This window comes from Pongo pygmaeus, chromosome 1 (genome assembly GCF_028885625.2).
Source record: "Pongo pygmaeus isolate AG05252 chromosome 1, NHGRI_mPonPyg2-v2.0_pri, whole genome shotgun sequence".
In the NCBI taxonomy this organism is placed as follows: Eukaryota; Metazoa; Chordata; class Mammalia; order Primates; family Hominidae; genus Pongo; species Pongo pygmaeus.
The window spans coordinates 139,116,827-139,137,887 of record NC_072373.2 but is presented as its reverse complement, the minus strand read 5'-3'; the positions used below and the strand labels follow the sequence as shown (position 1 = coordinate 139,137,887).

The 21,061-nt window shown below is 35.6% G+C and overlaps 1 protein-coding gene across 27 annotated transcripts in view; it reads right to left on the bottom strand.

Annotated features, from left to right (window-relative positions):
- The window catches only part of ZNF644 (zinc finger protein 644), a 108,660-nt gene that overhangs the window by 53,364 nt on the left and 34,235 nt on the right, over positions 1–21,061 (bottom strand). For all 27 annotated transcript variants that reach the window (XM_054476782.2, XM_054476834.2, XM_054476863.2 and 24 more), the window contains one exon: positions 15,362–15,422. In XM_054476782.2, coding sequence (XP_054332757.1) covers positions 15,362–15,405 — 44 coding nt within the window. In that variant the 5' untranslated portion in view covers positions 15,406–15,422. The remainder of the gene's footprint in view (positions 1–15,361; positions 15,423–21,061) is intronic.

Genomic DNA, 21,061 nt, shown 5'->3' with positions numbered 1-21,061 from the left:
TTTCAGATTTATGATTCTTTTCCTGAATACTTTAAGGATACCTTTCAATATATACAGATAAATAGATATACTGATAAATAGATACATTTATCAGTATACCTTGAATGCATATATGCACATCTAGATGCATTTATCCTATTTACTTGCCACAGCAAACCAAAAGTCACACATCTCACTCAATGCACCACATCTTGTTATTACATTCTAAAAGTATGGTTAAATATTCATTACAAAAATCAAAGTCATCATTTTTGGCAAATTTTCTTCAGTAAGCAGCATCTGATAATTCCAAATAATTTAACTCCACTCATTAATTCATTCGCTATAAAGAACAATACTTTAAATGCAATGTTACAGACTGAATTGTGTTCCCCCCAAAATTCATATGTTGAAGCCCTAGTACTAAGTTAAAATGAAGCCATTACGGTAGGCCCTAATCCAATCTAACTGGTGTCCTTATAAGAAGATAAGGACATACAGAGAGACACCAAGAATGGGCATGCACTGAGAAAAGGCCATGTAAGGACACACGGAGAAGACAGCCATCTGCAAGCCAAGGAGACAGGCCTCAGGAGAAGCCAAGCCTGCTAACATCTTGATCCTGGACTTCTAGCCTCCAGAAGTGTGAGAAAATAAATTTCTATTGTTTAGGCTACCCAGTCTGTGGTACAATAGTCACCCCTTGTCTGCAGTTTCACTTTCTGAGGTTTCAATTATCCAGTCAACTATGGTCTGAAAATATTAAATCAAAAATTCCAAAAATTAACAATTCAAACCTTTTAAATTGCACACAGTTCTGTGTAGTGTGATGTAATCTCACACTGTCCTGGCTCCATCCTACCCAGGTTATGTATGAACCATCCCTTTGTCCTGTGTATCCACGCTGTAGATGCTCCCTATCTATTAGTCATCTTCGTTATCAAATCAACTGTCTAGGTATTGTAGTGCTTGTGCTAAGTAAACCTTACTTTACTTAATTGTTCTATTATTATTGTTTTAAATCTCTCATTGTGTCTAATTTATAAATTAAACTTTATCACAGATACGTATATGTAGGGAAAAAAAAGCCCATATAGAGTTCTGTACTGAGGTTTTAGCACCCACTGGAGGTACTGGAATGTATCCCCCACGGATTAGGTAAGTCTACTGTAGTTTCTTATGGCAGCCCTAGCAGACTAATATGCTCAACTTGGCAGAACAAATGAGATGTTTTAAATCACACTGCATTTAAGTTCTACTGTGATATACATGAATATTTCTATCTTCTGAAAACACAAAACTAAGGTCATCTCCAACATGCTTTATGCTAAATGCTGAGATGTGAGCAGAATACCAGTTTAGACATAAAAACAAGTTTGCCTAAGAAAATATTTGGTGGTCCTGCCTATTCATATTATTGCAACCCTATACAGCAATTAGATTAATATCTGGATAAGCACCTATGTCAATTTCCTTAAGTAAACAACTTAGCTCCTATATAATTGACATTTAAAACATATGGATCTCCTTTCAGCCCATACAATAGAAAACCTGTATTCAGGGCCCTTGCAAATGATCTTAATCAAAATAAATTGCTAACTATCCTTTCTTGTTGCTGAGATAATTCTAGACCAGTACTAAGAACCTAGCTGTGCTTCAGATGAACTTGGGAAACTTTTAAAAATGACAGATTGTGCAACTCCTCCCCTGGAATTTGATTTCACTTTACCAAGGCCTATAGACTTTTTAAAGCACCCCATACAACTTGTACTTGTAGCCAAAACAATCTAGAGAATTTTTAAATATTTCTGTACTTGAAGACTTTTTTAAAACTACTAATGTTCAGTCCCCTTCTGAAAAATTCCAATATAAATGACTCTGGCAATGGGGGGGGGGGGTGTGTGTGTGTGTGTCTGTGTGTGTCTGTGTGTGTGTGTGTATGTGTGTGCGCGCAAATATCTCCTTTGACATTGTAAAGTGCAGCCATAGTTGAAAACAATGGTCTAGAGTTCAGATATCATATGATTATCAAGTGTTGTAATTAGTGTGAAGCATATACAACCAAATACCAGGGTATATAAGTGATTATCTATTAAAAAAAAATATGGCTGAGGAGGGCAGATCACAAGGTCAAGAGATCGAGACCATCCTGGCCAACATGGTGAAACCCTGTCCCTACTAAAAACACAAAAATTAGCTGGGCATGGTGGCACACGTCTGTAGTTCCAGCTACTCAGGAGGCTGAGGCAGGAGCATCACTTGAACCCGGGAGGCAGAGATTACAGTGAGCCGAGATCACGCCACTGTACTCCAGCCTAGCACCGGAGCAAGAATCCATCTCAAAAAAACAAAAAAACACTATCACTTATATTCCACTGAACTATAAATATACACTGTAGTATGGCTTTATTATGAAAACTATCTGTATGCCTTCATTTACTCAGGTAGAAAAGAGATTGAGAACCTCAAACAAAATACTAGCAAACAAAATTAAACAGCACATTAAAAGTATTATACACCGTAACCAAATGAGATTTATTTCTGGAATCCAAGGATAGTTCATCAACATAAAAAAAAAAATCAATGTAACACAGCACATTAACAAAAGAATGGACAAAACCCACGACCGTCGCAATTGATGCAAAAAAAAAAAGACAAAATTCAATATCCTTTTGTTAATAAACAGATCCAACAAACTAGGAATAGAAGGAAACTACTTCAATGTAATAAAAGCAATATTCAAACATTTCTTTCTTTCTTTCTTTCTTTCTTTTTTTTTGGTGGGGGGACACAGTCTCACTATGTCACCCAGGCTGAAGTGCAATGGCGTGATCTCGGCTCACTGCAACCTCCTCCACAGGGTTCAAGCGATTCTCCTGCCTCAGCCTCCTGAGTAGCTGGGATTACAGGTGCATGCCACCACATCCAGCTAATTTTTGTATTTTTGGTAGAGATGGGGTTTCACCATGTTGACTAGGCTGGTCTCAAACTCCTGATCTCATGATCCATACACCTCGGATCCCAAAGTGCTGGGATTACAGGTGTGAGCCACCATGCCAGGGCAAGAAAAGCCCACTTCTACGTAACATTGTACTAGAATTCCTAGCCACAGCACTTAGGGGACGGGATGAGGAGAAGAGGTGGGAAGGAGAGAGGGAGTCTGACTTCTCTCCCAAGTCTCACCTCTTTTCAATCAGATAGAAACCAGGCCCTTTTTTCATCATTTCTCAGAACATTTCCAAGTATTACTTCTCATTATTCTTATATTCTTATATTATTCTGTTTGCATTTTAAGCATACAGTGTAAAGGCTGGAAAACAATGAAACATGCAAGTAAGTAGCTGTAGTCCCAGCTACTCAGGAGGCTGAGGCATGACAATCGCTTGAATCCAGAGGCAGAGATTGCAATGAACCAAGTCATTATACCACTGCACTCCAGCGTGGGCGACACAATAAGACTCTGTCTAAACAAACAAACAGACAAACAAACAAAGACTAATTGAACTTTGTGAAAATGTAAAAATTTTTGTGCAACAAAAGATACAGAGTAAAGAAAACCAATGGAATGGGAGAAAATATCTCTGCAAATCATGTTTCTAACAAGGGATTAATATCTAGAACATATACAGAACTACAACTCAACAGAAAAACAACATGATTAAAAAATGAGCAAAAGACTTGAATAGACATTTCTCCAAGGACATTCATATGGCCAATAAGCATATGAAAAGATGCTCAACATCACTAATTATTAGACAAATACAAATCTAAACCATAATGACACATTATAGCCACTATCAAAAAACAAAAAACAAAATATCAAGTGTTGGCAAGGATGGAGACAAACAGGAACATTTGTGCACTGTTGGTGGGAATATCAAATGGTGCAGTCACTACAGAAAATTATGGTGGCTCCTCAAAAAACTAAGAATTACCATATGAGCCAGCAATTCCACTTCTAGGTACATATCCCTGAAAATTGAAAGCAAGGTCTTGAAGAGATATTTCTACACCCATGTTCATTGCAGCATTATTCACAATAGCTAAATGGTGGAAGCAACACAGGTGTCCACCAATGGACAAATAAACAACATGTGTTACATACATACAATGCAATATTATGCAGACTTAAAATGGGAGGAAATTCTGCAAAATACTGTAACATGAATGAACCCTGAAAACATCATACTTGTGAAATAAGCCAGTCACAAAAAGACAAACACTATATGATTCTGCTTATGAGACACTTAGAATAGTCAAATTCAAAGAGAGAAAAACGGTGATTTCCAGGACCTCAGGAGCAGGAGAAACGGAGGAACTGTTTAATGGGTACAGAGTTTCAGTTTCCCAAGACAAAAAGTTATGAAAATGGATGGTGGTGATGAGTGCACATTATAAATGTATATAGGAACACTGAACTGTACACTTAAAAATGGTTAAAATGGCAAATTTCATGTTACATATAGTTTACCATAATAAAAAAACAACTGGAAAAAAATTACCAATGGGGATGTGGTGGAGATCAATAAATAACAAATATGTCTGGGTTTGCTCCAGAATAACCTGAGGGGGAGGAAAAAATGGGTGAGAGTATAATAAATAAATGGGTGAGAGTATGATAAAATAAGAGTATACATGTAATTATGTATTTTCCTGTGTAGTATTTCTTATGTTATTTCACTGAATTATTTTAATATTTACTAAATTATTTTACCACTCTGTTGAGAGCAGTATAACATAAGGCTTTAATAGCAGACTCTCAAGTTAAACTACCCCATTCAAATCCCAGCTCTCCCATTGTTAAACTCATATTTTAGTTTTGTTATCTGTAAAATGAGGACTGAGTTAATATTTAAAAAGTACTTATAACAGTTCCTGGCAGGTAGTAAGCACTATATAAATGTTAAATAAGTCTGCATTTATCATGGTTTTGATTTTTAATCCATCAGACAAAAAATATCTGTGTTAAGTGTAGAAAGAGTAAACATCATATAAACTTTTGTTTAAAAAAAATATATATGTAAGGTAACCACAATTTTTGTTTTTATCAGTTTAAAAAATAGAAGAGCCCATCAACTAGAGGGTGCTGCAGGAGACGTCAATATTTAGCACTTCATTATCTTGTGATACTTTTAAGTCACTCAATTTATGGGTGGCTCAGTTTACAATCATAAGTATCAAGAAAAAGTGACTTCCTAGTAATGAGATGTAGGAAATGCTACCCCCAAAATATGTCACCTTGGCATTTGAGAAAACAGCAGAAGCAGGAAGGTCTCTCTTCTGACTTTCTCATTCGTTCTCCCCCGAAGTAAGCCATAAAATCTAGCAAAGTCATTCTTTGACTTTCTCTCCCTTCTCTCCTAAAACTTTTATGGGATAGGTGTCCGTATAGATGTGTCACACAGAGATGCCAAGAAGAATCTGAACAAACAGGCTTTGCTAAGTCCACTCCAGTTTATCACCATTAGATCATACCCTTTTGTCCTCTAATCATACTCCTGCATGACTGTCCATAGTAACATGGCTTTCTGTTGTTTTGCCAAGTCTTCATATCTGAAGTCTCCCATGCCATGCAAAATTTTTATTAAGTAAATTTGTATGCACTTCTCTTGTTAATCTGTCTTTGTTAGAGAGATCTCCACCATGAATCTAGGGATGGGTGAGGAAATATACCAGAACTACATCCCATATACCAGGGACTACGTCACCCCCTCAAGGCAGAGGCAGGATTTGAGCTAAGCTTTCTTGGATGAGTTAGATTTCAAGGATAGAGATAAACTGAGGATGAGACTGGTAAAGAAGGTATGAGTAAAGATGAAAGTGTGAGGGTTTTTTCAAATAACAATGATAATCAGGCTGCAGCAAAATGCTTACTGAAGAGTAGTAGGAGATAAAACTGTTGATTAGAACATAAATTTGGAAGCTTCTAGATATAATACCTAAGAATTAAAATTTATCCTTAAAGAGTAGTTAATGTTTTTGAGCAAGTAATATAATTAAGGTAACTTCCTAAAAAGTTGAATCAAATGGTCTTATCCAAATGAAATGAACATAGATCATCCAAGATGAATGTAACAGACGTGCAAACAACAATAGCAATGGGAATAGAAAGAAAAAGATAAATACATGCTGTATTGCCAAAGTAAAAGCAAAAAGACTTAGTAACTGACCAAATCTTTATAATAGAAGGTAAGCAATACAAATATTTGGAGAGATTGTGAGCTCGATGACGAGAAAATGGTAATCACATTAGCAAGAATAGGTTTTGAAAGCAAAGGTGACGAATCACCATTAGACATGGTAATGTCAGAATACACAGTGAAAATGTCCAAACTGTTTTTACTGGAAGACATGTTTCATAAATGTCAGTAAAAATGTTCTGATTAGAAAGAGAAATGTGTCCGTTTGTTGGAAGCGAAGTATATAGAAGGAAGGTGGCATAAATATGAACAGTTACAGGGTAATTTAAGAGGGAAAATATTGCTCAAATAAAAATATAATTCCTTAAGTTGGGGATAAGACTCTTTTTAAGAACTAAACAAGTCAGTCTGCCATCGCTGTAACCTGACCAAAAATACAATTTGATTAGATAGTAAAGCATTGTATGTCAATGTTGATTGATTACTCAACAAATATTGAGGACCTCTGTGCCAAGAACTGCTCTAGATAGTGAGCATATAATGGTTAACAAGGTAGGCAAGATCATGCTGTTGTGTGTAACTTTCATGCTAATAGTCTGTTGAATCATGATGAATCTAAAGACTGCAGGATCACTTTAACCTAAACTTTGCTATTCAGGGTGGAAAATATTTACATTATCAAATATTAGGATTTATATTCAGCTACTTAAGACACACTAATATAAATCTAAGATTTAATACATTCAATACACCCTTAGCCATTCAATATTTTTGGTAAGACTTTTGCCATCAGTAGTACAATTATTCACTAATGATATTAAATCTTGTTTAATTAACAACAAGCAGAGGCCAGAATCTCTAATAAAAACAGCACCTCATAAGTCTACATGGAGCAATCTTTAGGTCAATAGAACATTTAATATATAAACATGCTTTGTAATATCTTGCAGAAAGAGATTAGAATTAAAAAATGAGTCAGGCGCGGTGGCTCACGCCTGTAATTCCAGCACTTTGGGAGGCCGAGGCGGGTGAATTACCTGAGGTCAGGAGTTCGAGACCAGCCTGGCCAACATGGCGAAACCCCATCTCTACTAAAAATACAAAAATCAGCTGGGCATTGTGGTGGGCGCCGGTAATCCCAGGCTGAGGCATGAGAATCGTTTGAACTCGCGAGGCAGAGATTGCAGTGGGCCAAGATCGCGCCACTGCACTCCAGCCTGGGGGATACAGCAAGACTCTTGTCTCAAAAAAAAAAAAAAAAAAAGAATTTGAGGGACATTAATACTTCATGCTGATGATTCTCACATCTCAAGTTATAGGTCTCATATCTAACTGCCACCTGACATTTTTACTCAGAAGTCCTGAGGTACTTAAAGCTTAATACATCTAAAATGTTGCTCTTGTTCTCTCCAAATGTTCTTCACAGTTCCTATCCGTGAATAATACAGCACTACTGCCCAGCTAGAAACATGAGTCACACTTAACTCCTTTCTTATTCTCCTACTCCCACCTCCATTACAATTAACCACCAAAGCTGGTCTCTTTTGTTGTCTAAATCTCTCTCAAATCCAACCACATCTTTCTATCCCCACTTCTACCACTCTCAAGTAAGGCCAGCATGCTCCCCATACTAACTAGTCATCCTGAATCCAATCTAGCTTTCCCTGTGAACTGTTCTCCCCATTTTAATTAGGTTCATTTGCTAAAACAGAATAAAATAATTTCCTCACATTTAAACTCCTTCAATGGTTTATAAAAGCCTCAATAAAATAGCCCAGCCTTACTCTCTCATCTAATCTCTTGACACTAGCCACTCCCCACATCCACACCCCACGGTGAGCTCTACATTCAAAACTTACATTTATTTCAGTTCCAGCAATCTTCCCTTTCTGCTACCTCTCATCCTTTGCACATGCTATTTCTTCTGCTAACAGTCCTTCCCTGTATTTTTTATCCACATTAATAACCAACAGTTCCTCCAAGTTTCAGTTTAAGTGTCACTTCTGGGTGGCCTTGCCATATTTCCATCCAGTCATTAAATAGATATTTATTAAATGTCTACTATGAGTAAAGTATTAGCTATATTAAAGTACTGAATATATCTTAATGAATAAAACAGACATGGCCCTTGCCTTCCAGGAACAGAGACAGTACTAATGATACTTGATTATAATTACATATTTAGTTATCTTTTCTCCTCAGACTAGTAAAGTGTGATCTAAAACCAACTTAATTACAATCACCAATTCATAAAACATCAGATGAATCAATAAAATATTAAACAAAAATTTACGGAGCCCACGGGCTTCAGCCTAGTTAGAAGACCCCAAAAGTTTCAAATATCTACTTTTTCTTTTTTTTTTTTTTTGAGACAGAGTCTCGCTCTGTCTCCCAGGCTGGAGCACAATGGCGCGATCTCAGCTCACTGCAACCTCTGCCTCCCAGGTTCAAGTGATTCTCCTGCCTCAGCCTCCCAAGCAGCTGGGATTACAGGCGCCTGCCACCACACCCAGCTAATTTTTGTATTTTTAGTAGAGACAGGGTTTCACCACGTTGGCCAGGCTGGTCTTGAACTCCTGACCTCAAGTTATCCGCCCACCTCAGCCTCCCAAAGTGCTGGGATTACAGGTGTGAGCCACCGCTCCTGGCCTCAAATATCTACTTTAATGGTCATCTCAAAAGAATAGTAAATCAGACGTCAGAAGACTTAGGTTCCAATTCTGTTTCTGCAATTATCTACCTGACCTCAAGCCAGTCATTCATTATTTCTGAATCTCTTACCCTTAAGTGTAACATTAGAATAATCAAAATAATGATGAGTATGAAGGCTTTCACAGTATCATTTATTTCTTGGTGGATTCAAAAAAATTAAACTTGTTTAAACAGTTTGAAAAAATAGCACAAGGAAACAGTTCAAATAATAAATTCCTAAGCTGTAGTAAAATGTGAACTTCAGTACATTTAAGAAACTGCCAGTAACTCTGGCAATATGGACATCCAGTTAAATGAAACTGTTTTTACGAAATAATGTCTAGCAACTAAAGTAAGAGCTTTAGTTCATGCCCCATCTGCCCATATTTTCCCAAGGTCAAAATTCTATTCTTTTTTTCAACTCTAAATGATATCTTGCCCTATGAAGCCTTTCCTGACTTGTTCCTTAAAAACGTCCTCCTCAGGCCTACTACTACACTATACTACTCAGACTTGGCAGTATTGTGTTCATCACTTGTACTATAACTAGTTACATGGTACTGGGAATTCTAATGACTAATGCATCCCTAACATATAGCACAGTGCCTAGAATATTAGATTTCAATAAAGGCTTACTGAATGCCTTGTTTTATTTAGCACTTTTATTTACAGTTTAGACCAATCATAGAAGGCTAAAGTATAGCCATGGCAAAATTCTTTGGTCTGAAGGAGCAGTTTTATGGTTTCCTGTTCACATATTGGAAAGATATTTGCCACTTAGCCTTTGCTAGGTTTAAAAACATTTCAGATTTGGATAGAAACTTTTATACTAAACACAAGCATGGCTGAAACTTTCTTTGGAAAAACTACTGACAGCTCAACTTCAAAAGAGAACAATGTAGCCTCCCTTTAAATAAATTTAACAGCACAGTGAAACCAAGGGTGAGTTTTAAGAGATGTAGATCAAGAGAGACAGATATACAGTTGATCCTTCATATCTGAAGGGGATTGGTTCCAGGACACCTCCCTAGATACCAAAATCCACAGATGCTCAAATCCCTTATATAATAGATACCAAAATCCACAGATGCTCAAATCCCTTATATAATATGGCATAGTACTTTAAACATATCTAGGAATAAAGGCATCACACTAGAAAATACTATTAAAAAATACCAAAATATGCCAATTTGTAAAAATAACTCAGAGAAATCCATCACAGAAACATTAAGGATTTTCTCAGCTCTTTTTTTCTGGTTATAAATTTAAGTATTTAAGTTTCCTAGAATTAAATACTTAAAAAAAAAAAGGAGTTCACTCACATTAAAGCTGGAATTAAGACTAATAACTGTAGCTTATCATACATAATAAGGATAGTAAAAAATAACCACAAAGAAGCAAAGTATTCTAATGCTTGAGTTGTAAAAGACAACAGATTTTAAGCAGTCTGCTATCAATCTAGACTTAATGAACCTAATATTTAGTAATGGCTTTTATTTTCTTTTTATTTACAGGCTATGCTGATGTTAGTTTGTAGCAAACTATAAAGAAATTTACCATAAGGAAATATCCTAAAAAAATAGTATGAAGGGAAAAAAAGGCAAATAATCTGATTATTCAATATTAAATAACTTTGACTGTAATACCTAAAACACAAAGGTATGTTAACTGATGGAACTGACAGACTTAACAGTAAAAAATAAAAATCTTCACATATATTCTCCAATAGAACTTAAGTTGTAATGAAGGTGATATTTCAAACCTTTGAGCACTCTCACAATTTAAAAAATGCCCAGTAAAATAAATACCACTTTCCACCAATTAGACTAGCAAGGATAAAACAAATATTTAGCAGAATGTGGGAAAACAGATATTCTCATAAACTAGCAATAAGAATATTAAGTGGTACAACCTCACTGCAGTTTTATTATATCAGAAGTTAAAGGGCACATATCCTTGATCCAGCAATCTACTGCTACAAATTATCCTGACACTCTCACACACTCCCGTTGCTATAATCAAAAATATTTATTGCAGCAGTACTTATATACAGGCAAAAAATCCTGAGACTTACCTAAATATTAGTAAGGTAACAGTTATAATAAATGTGGTAAATATATGGAAAAATGTCCAAAATATATTGATAAGCAGAAAGAGAAAGATGTAGAATACATACCAGCTATTTTTGGTAACTTATGGGGAGTATAGTGCTGGGTGGGAGAGAAGAGTTTTACTTTTTACTTTAAACATTGCTGTACTATTTGCTCATAAGGTCACATGTGACTTTTATAAAAAATTTACATTTTGAAAATACTAAATGTGGCCAGGTGCAGTGGCTCAGGCCTATCATCCCAGCACTTTGGGAGGTTGAGGCCAGTGGATAGCCTGAGGTCAGGAGTTCGAGACCAGCATGGCCAACACAGTGAAACCCCATCTCTACTAAAAATACTAAAATTAGCTAGGTGTGGTGGCATGCACCTGTACTCCCAGCTACTCAGGAAGCTGAGGCAGGAGAAACGCACGAACTCAGGAGGCGGAGGTTGCAGGGAGCCAAAATTGTGCCATTGCACTCCAGCCTGGGCGACAAGAGCAAAACTTTGTCTAAAAAAAAAAAGTGAAATACTAAATACTAAATGTTACTTGGCAATACAGCTGGAAAGGGTCAATGTACGTTGTACAATCTCATCTAGAATGAAGGACAAAAAATTTTATTAATTAAGAAGTTTTCTTTTTCATGCTATAACAAAGGGCAGCACATCTACAATGCTACTAAAGAAACTGAAGTACAGAGAGGTTAAGTTAGAAATTAGAGAAATTAATCTAAGACAAATATCCATAAAGAATTTCAAATCCTCGGATTTGGGGATTCTGCAGTCTTAGCAGCAGCTGCCTATGTTAAATATTGAAGCACAAAATGAAGACGAAGACTCTGCAATGGAGGTACAGCAAGCAGCCTCTGAGAAGAAAAATTAGTCTAAAATCTTTGTGGAGACATGTAAGTTAGGCAATCTCAAGGTTAAATTTCTCCAGCTCCTCAACTCTAACCAACAATATGACTAAACACACTTCACAACCAGGATTAAAAAAAAAAAAAAGAACCAAGGTCTACATACGGTAAGAATCTATGTCTAAGAAAATCCTTGTGGGAAGACAGAAGGAACAGCATGAGAAAATGTCAATGACCAACTCTGTGTTCAAACATTATGGCAGAAGCTGCAGAAAGGAAAAGCAACAAATTGATCCCTGTGGGGAAGAACCTCTTCTTGCTTTGGACTTGCTAGAAGGCAATCAAGCTTCAGGCATAAAAATCTCCAGATGATTACTATAGCCAACCCAACTAGCCAAATTTCAAACACAGAAAAAAAAAGAACCACTAGTCAAAATGCTTTAAAATTTAAGAAGTGTGTTATTTCTTAAGAGAGTATATTGTTTAGGCTGGGTGCAGTGGCTCACACCTGTAATCCCAGCACTTTGGGAGGCTAAGGAGGGTGGATCACCTGAGGTCAGGAGTTCGAGACTAGCCTGACGAACATAGTGAAACCCCGTCTCTACTTAAAAAATACAAATTTAGCTGGGTGTGGTGTCGCATGCCTGTAATCCCAGCTACTTGGGAGGCTGAGGCAGGAGAATTGCTTGAACCTGGGAGGCAGAGGTTGCAGTGAGCCGAGACTGCGCCATTGCATTCCCACCTGGGCAACAAGAGCGAAACTCTGTCTCAAAAACAAAACAAAAAAAAGTATATTGTTTATATATGTTATATTACATATCTACAATTAAAAAAATTTTAAGTACCTTTCAACAAATAGCAAGCTTCCTAAGCTGTGGGAATCAAAAATGTTATCACAGTTCCAGGCTATGATTCTACAATATCTTCCTCCATCCTAACAGTTTTTTACCTTCAGAGAAATAAGGAAAAGTTTTCTTCACTTCTTACACGTGTGACTAGTGTTCCCAATCTTCTACTTGTATTAGTCTAACATTTCAAAATCTTTAAAGAAATAACTAGTAGAAATCCACAAAGAAAATACTCTTCATAGCAACTTCAAATTTCTGCATAATACCTCCACTTGGAAATACTAATCAAAATCAACAATGACAGTCTTACTTTAGGTCTGAATTAAGAATATTTTACCAGCCACTGTATTTCAACTGTATTGAAGGAAGACTTGGGAAATATTTTATTTCTCTTTCTAAAATGTCTATAATGCTGTCTCTGGATTATCCTCAGTGGCTCCTTCCTATGGCCCAACAGCAACTGAAGTGCCAATGCCCCCAATCCCATTCCAGCTAGCATTCTGAATCTCTGTTTGCCTGGGAGAAAAGAACTCTTTTCATTGGTCTATGTTTAACAAAACATTTACTGAATGCACACAGTATTCCCAGCACTGTGCTAAGATAAAGGAGATATGGATGGTATCTACCTTCAAACTCATACTCTAATAAAGAAGACAAACTACGGCCAGGCCTGGCTTAAAAGATCAGATGATGCTTCAGATAGGCTATTTCAGAAGATAAGCTGATAACCAGCAGAGACGGCTCTGGCAACTGGGGAGGCATGGGGTTGAGGGAAAGTGACAACATGTACCTAGGACTAGAACTAGGAATATGAAACATCATACTTAGTTTATTCATATAATCCTCAGCATTCTGGCATAGCTATGGTGAGATAACTGCATGCCGTGTTATAAGGTTTACTACATTTTATTCTGAAAGTGATGGGGGACAATTAAAGAGACAGGTAGAAGAAGGAAAAGAGTATAGAAAAGTTAGCAAGTAGGAACAGAGATATGGAGAATCCAATAAACCAAATCACTGAGAAAACAAATACTTTGTAGTGTGTTCATACAATGGAATATTACTAAAAATAAAACAGCAATAAAAAATAATGAACTGCTGACACAGTCACAACATAGATGAAGCTCAAGAACATTATGTTGAATGAAAAAGCCACACACAAGAGTACATACTATATATAAAATCCAAGAACAGGCAAAACTAAATTATGCTGACAGAATTCAGAAAGATGATTACTTCAGGGGAAAAGGCTATTGGATTGGAAGCGGAGAAAGCACAAAGAACTTTCCAAAGTAATGAAATGTTCTATATCTTGATCTAGATGGTGGTTACATATATGAATGTGTATGTGAAAAGTCATTCAGCTCTATACCTCAAATTTTATGTTACCATATATATGTAAACTATACCATAATAAAAAAGAAAAAACTACATATATAAGCATGGTGAAAAATAAGGTCAGAATAAGTTAAACCAGTGTCATCCCACAAGCAATATCAAACATAGAAAATCAGAACAAAAGTTTTAACAGACACTGTATATTCAACTAGAAAACAAATCCCTAATAAGACCTTCAAGTACAAAAGTCTGGCTTCTTCTCCACTTTAAGAAGATACATAGGCAAGTGTTATTTCTAATAAATGCTACAAAAGTAAATTATTATTCCTAAAGAAAAACAGCCCACTATAAAGCAAAAAATAAAATTTTTCTACACAGCAAGAGGAGGTACTATAACAATCAATAAGGTATGACAAGCACTCAACAGAATTTAGAGCACAATAAGTACTCTTCAAACTACCACTACTGTTATTACTATATAATAGCAATAAAAGCAAAATTCTGCTTCAAAATATGCCCAAACCACTGACTGAGATTTCCTTCAGTGCATATTACTGAACTACAGCACTTTTCATCCTAGACTTTTTTTTTTCTTTAACAAACATTGAGATCAGCAAATTTTTGACAGCTGAAACATCTGGTTAGAGGGAAAACCAAATTAACTCCAATTTTTTCAGTGTTCTTTTTCCCTTGTTTCCGTTTTGAAGCCATATTCACTTACCAATAAATAGTAAATGTATCTTTTTAAAACATGTCAACGGCTTATATTATTAAAAAGCATTCTTTCCCATACCAAAGTACATGATGCCAATTCAATTTTTTGAAAGTGAACAGCCTTAGAAAGCTAATCAGAATGCTATATTAGAGAGGTCATTCAGTAGAGACACCCACTAGGAAAACATTAAAACAATAATTTACAATTTTGAATACTATATTAACAGAAAGAAATCACAATTTGGCAAATTTATCCCATTTGGGAAAGTGCTTCCTTAACAGTAAAAATGAAGCAAAATTCACAAAAGCAATGACTATTCATATACTTTACCAACAAAGGAGAGAACAATGAAGTGACACAATAAATGTCTTACTGAAGTGGTCAGAGTTCAATAAGAGTGGCTGAACCAAACATTAACTTGATTTTCTAACATGTTAGAATATTCACTGGAAACTTGAATGCTTTAGTTAACCTCAACACAAAAGAAGGAAACTAAAAATTTAGGTCCACAATTTGATAGTTGTAATTTTACTCCCATCAAATCAACTGGACCAAGTTTGTCAAAAAGTCAATTATTTGCATTTCAAAATTTTATTTAAAAACTCTTTGGTTCTGAACTCAACACCACATTTTTAAGACATAAAGATTTTTTGTATTATTCCTACCTTGACATGTACATTTAACAAAGCAGTCTTCTACTTACCTAGATTTTGTCTTATTAACATCTTGCTGCAAGAACAATCTCATCCAAAATTAAATCAAACCTGAAAGAAATACACACAAAGACCAATGTTTAATTTTTTTGTTTCAGGCATGAATAACTATAGCTACAATACACTATTATTTTAAATGAAAAAACACAAACCAAATTATATTTCTTGATATAACATAAAAAAACCATTCAACTAGAATACCATCATTTTAATCTTTAGGAAACTATTGCTAAGTGCCCCCCAACCCCACTGCTTTTTTTGAGAAATAACAATCTATTCAAATGAGAAATTGAAACTTTCTAATTTTTTTTTAAATTCTAAATTGTTTTCATTAATTTTAATAGTATGGCAATGGCAATAATTAAAATATTAACAAAACACACATCTTTCTAGATCAGTATTTATTTAATATTATGTACATATCAAGACATACACCAAACAGCTAAAGACAAAAATGTTATAGTATTGGAACACATAAAAGTATATACTAATAGTAATTATCATAATAGCCAACACTGATTAAGTACTTACTAAATGCCAAGCATCATTACTCTAGAGAATAGAATATATCAATACTCTCCATCTCTCCATCTTCAATTTAATCTTTAATCTAGTATAAAGTGACTTCTACTCCAACAATCCACTGAACACGCATTTGCCAAAAATATACCTACCATTACTAATTTTACCATATTTCAGAAGTTCTGAAAACTCAGTGTGTCCCACACTGTACACATCTCCTCCTCCCCATACCTAAAACTAGCTTGTGACTCTTCTAAATTCTCTATTCTTTAAAATATAGCACCACCATACCTACCTCCGTTCTCAAGCTAGATTAACTGTTTTATTTCCAAACTCACTATCATCTCTGATTTGTCCTTCCTAGAACCACAGACCTAGAATTTTCTGCATCGTATCTAGAAAAGATGAGATATTTTCTCTGCCACTCAATGCCATCATCTCCCACCAACCCAGAACTGGACATGGGGGCCTGTTAAAAACTAAACTATAAAATCAAAGTAAGAACATTAAAAGTCTATTATAAACGACTGAGTGGGATAAGCTGAACTATCGCCCCACAAAAGACTTCCACACCCTGATCCCTGAAATCTGACAATGTTACCTCATATGGCAAAAAAAAAAAAAAAAAAAAGAAGAAGTAGTCTTCGTAGATATGATTAAATTAAGGATCTTGAGAGGGAGGATTATTCTGAATTATCTGGGTGGACCATAATGCAATCACATGTATCCTTATAAGAACGAGACACACACTGAAGGCAATCAGAAGACAAGCAGAGAGGCCGGGCACAGTAGCTCACACCTGTAATCCCAGCACTTTGGGAGGCCAAAGTGGGCAGATCACCTGAGGTCAGGAGTTCGAAACCAGCCTGGCCAACATGGTGAAACCCCGTCTCTACTAAAAATACAAAAGTTAGCTGGGCGTGGTGGCACGCACCTGTAGTCCCAACTACTCAGGAGGCTGAGGCAGGAGAATCTTGCTTGAACTCAGGAAGCGGAGGTTGCAATGAGCCGAGATCACGTCACTGCAATCCAGCCTGGGCAACAGAGCAAGACACTGTCTCCAAAAAAGAGGAAGAAGAAGAAGACATGGCAGAGAACTGAAAACGCTGCCTTCATAGACTGGAAGGACATGGGCCATTGCCAGGAATGCCAGCACCCACCAGTATCAGGGAGAAGCAAGGAATGAATTGTCTTCTACAGCCTCCCTCCAGAAGGAACAAAGCCCTGCCATCACCTTGATTTTGGCCCAATAATACTGATTTTGAACTTCTGGCCTCCAGAACTGTGAGAGAATTAATTTCTATTGTTTTACACCAACCAGTTTGTAGTAATTTGTTAGAGCAACCACAGGAAATTAATACACTGAAGATAGCAGGTTCTCAAGGAGATAAACTGGAAGCACCCCTATACAAAAGATGTTACAAACTGCATTGGTCTGCTAGGACTGTCATAAAATACTACAGACTGGGTGGCTTACATAACAGAAATTTACATTAGAGCGAGAGCCTTTCAGGAATCAAGTTAAATAAGGTAACTTATGAGGCCTTTACCCAATATGACTGGTGTCTTTTTTTTTTTTTTTGGAGACAGAGGCTCACTGTAAACTCTGCCTCCTGAGTTCAAGCGATTCTCGTGCCTCAGCCTCCGAATTAGCTAGGACTATAGGCACACACCACCATGCCTGGCTAATTTTTTATTTTTTATTTTAGTAGATACAGGGTTTCACCGTATTGGCTAGGCTGGTCTTGAACTCCTGACCTCAAGTGATCCACCCACTTTGGCTTCCCAAAGTTCTGGGATTACAGGCGTGAGCCACCACGCCCAGCCTGACTGGTATCATTCTAAGAGACACAAGGTATGCACACACAGAGGGCAGGCCCTCTGCAAAAGAGAGATGCCTCAGGAGAAACAAAACCTGCCAACACCCTAATCTTGAATTTCCCGTCCCTAGAACTGTGAGAAAATAAATTTCTGTTGTGTAAGCCACCCAGTCTGTAGTATTTTATGACAGTCCTAGCAGACCAATGCATATTTTAAAAACTATATATGGTTGCACAAACAATATAAACATATTTGAATGCCATAGAACTGTACACTTTAAAATGGTAAATTTTGTTATGCATATTTTACCACAATAAAAAATAAAGACATATACAAACACCACACACATACAAACTTCGACTTAAGCTGTTTAATTTTACCTTGCTTTGCTCGTACTCTCCAAAATCTGAAAAAAAACTTTTTAACTGCATTTTTCCCCACAAACCTAAACCAGCACATTTTAGACACTTAATTTTTTATTTTATTAATTTTTAATTGACAAATAATGATTGTATATATTATCTATTTATGGGGTACAATGTGATTTTTTGACATATGCGTACATAGTAGAATGATTAATTCATGCTAATTAACAAATCCATCACCTCACACTTTTTTTTTGTGGTAAAACACTTAAAATCTACTCTTTTAGCAATTTTTAAATATACATGCATTATTACTATATTTCATAATTCTGTGCAATAGATCACTAAAGTTTATTCCTCCTGAATAAAACTTTGTACCACTTGATCAACATCTCCTCTTGCCCCATCCACTCCCCAACCCAGCCTCAGGTAAACACCATTTCACTCTCTACTTCTATGAGTTCAACTTTTTTAGATTCTACATGTAAGTTAGATTATTGTGTCTGGTTTATTTCACTTAGCATAATGTCCTCCAGGTTCACCCATGTTGTTGCAAATAACAGAATTTTTTCTATCTTAAGACTGAATAGTATTCCATTGTGCATATATACCACGTTTATCCTTTCATCCAATGATGGATACCTAGGTTGCTTCCCTATTTTAGCTATTGTGAATAATGCTGTAGTGAACATGGACATGCAGATACCTCTTCAGCATACTGATTTCAATTCCTTTAGATATAACCAGACATGGGACTGCTATATCATATGGTAATTCTATTTTTAGTTTTCTGAGAAACTGCCATACTGTTTTCCACAATGGCTGTTTATTTTGCATTCCTAACAAGGCACACAAAGGCTCCCTTTCTGCACATCCTTGCCAACATTTGTTATCTTTCATCTTTTTGATAATAGCAAATAAACTTTTTTTAAAAAAAGATTTTACAAAGAAGTATGATAGAAAGTATTTTAAAATCTATACCTAAGAAATATAATTGGAATATTACTTATATAAGTGGGAGGGGGTACAAAAAAAGAGGATAAAACTTAAAAGCAGTTGGCACCACTGGTTTTGCTTCAAGCAGTATTCTAAGAGAACACCTGAATACTAAAATGTCAAGTGTAACACATCGTCCCAAAAACCCATAACCACAGTCTGATCATGAGAAAAACATCAGACAAATTCCAATAGAAGACCATAGAGTATATCTGACCAATATTCCTCAAAACTGTTAAGGTGAAAAAAAAAAAAACCAAAAAAAAAACCTCCTAAGGTCATCAAAAACAAAGTCTTCAGAAACTTAGGAAGAAACAACAACTAAATGTAATATATCTTGGAACAGAAAAAGAACATTGGGTAACAACTAAGAAAATCTGAATAAACTATGGTCTTTAGTTAATAATAATGTGTCAATATTGGTTCATTAACTGTAACAAATGTACTGTACTAATGTAAGATGTTAATAACAGGGAAAAATGACAGTTGGAAGGGGTGGTTAGTATACTATCCTGCTGAAATTTTTTGTAAATCTAAAACTTCTAAAAAAGAATGTCTATTAATTTTCAAAATATTGTAAATATGCTGAAGAGACATGAACATATTTCAGAAAACTAAACACTGACAATTCAGAAAAGTCTTCAGAATTGACTCTGAAAGTTCAGATACACATTAAAATTATATAAAAGGTAGGTCACAAAACAAATCTGAATAAATTTAAGAAGACTGAAATCATACCAACTATCTTCTCTAATCACAGTGAAATGAAACTAAACGCCAATAACAGAAGGAAAACAAGAAAATCCACACATGTGGAAATTAAAAAACTTACTCTTACCCAACCAATGGGTCAAAGAAATTACAAAGAAATTTTTTAAATATCCGGAGACAAAAACAAAAACACAACAAACCATTAAGTTATGAGATGCAACAAAAGCAGTACTAAGAGAGAGGTTTATGGCAGCAAAAGCTTACATGTTAAAAAAAAAAAAAAAAAAAAAAAACACAAATCAACAACCTAACTTTATATCTCAAGGAACTAGAAAAAAGAGGAACAAACTAAACCAAATAGTAGCAGAAGGGAGAAAAATAATACATATTAGGGCAGAGATCAACTAAATATAGAACTGAAGACAAGGAAAGAAAAAAACTCAATGAAACCTATAGTTAGTTTTTTTTTTTTAAAAAAAGATCAACAAAATCAATAAACTCTTTAGCTAGACTAAGAAAAAGAGAAGACTTGAAAAATGAAAATCAGAATTGAAAGAGGGGACATTACAACTGATGCCAGAAGAATTATAACAGAATATTATGAACAATTATACATCAACAATTGAATAACCTAGAATAAATTGGTATATTCCTAAAAATGTACACCTAGCAAAACGAGGACATGAAAAATAAAAACTCTGAATGGCCTATAACCAGTAAACAGAGATTGGATGCAGTTATCAAAAACTTCCCAACTAAGAAAAGCCCAGGACCAGATGGCTTTGCTAGAGAATTCTACCAGACATTTAAACAAGAATTAACACCAATCTTCCTCAAACTCATAAAGAATTCAAAAGAAGGGAATACTTCAAATTCATTCTATAAGGTCAGCATTACCCTGACACCAAAACCAGACAAAGACACAACAAGCAAGAACAAAATTATAGACGTATATCCGTGATTAATACTGATGCAAAAATCTACAACAAAATAGAAGCAAAACAAATTCAGCAGCACATTAAAAGGATTACACATCATGACCAAGTGGGCTTTACTCCTGGAATGCAATTCAACATATGAAAACAAAAAAGAAATAGAAGGAAACTTTAACATAATAAAAGCCATACATGAAAAACCCACAGCTAACATCACAACAGTGAAAGACTGAAAGCGTTTCCTCTAAGATAGAGAACAAAGCAAGGATGCCTACTGTCACCATTTCTATTCAACACAGTAGTGGAAGCCCTAGCCAGAGCAATTAAACAAGAAAAAAGA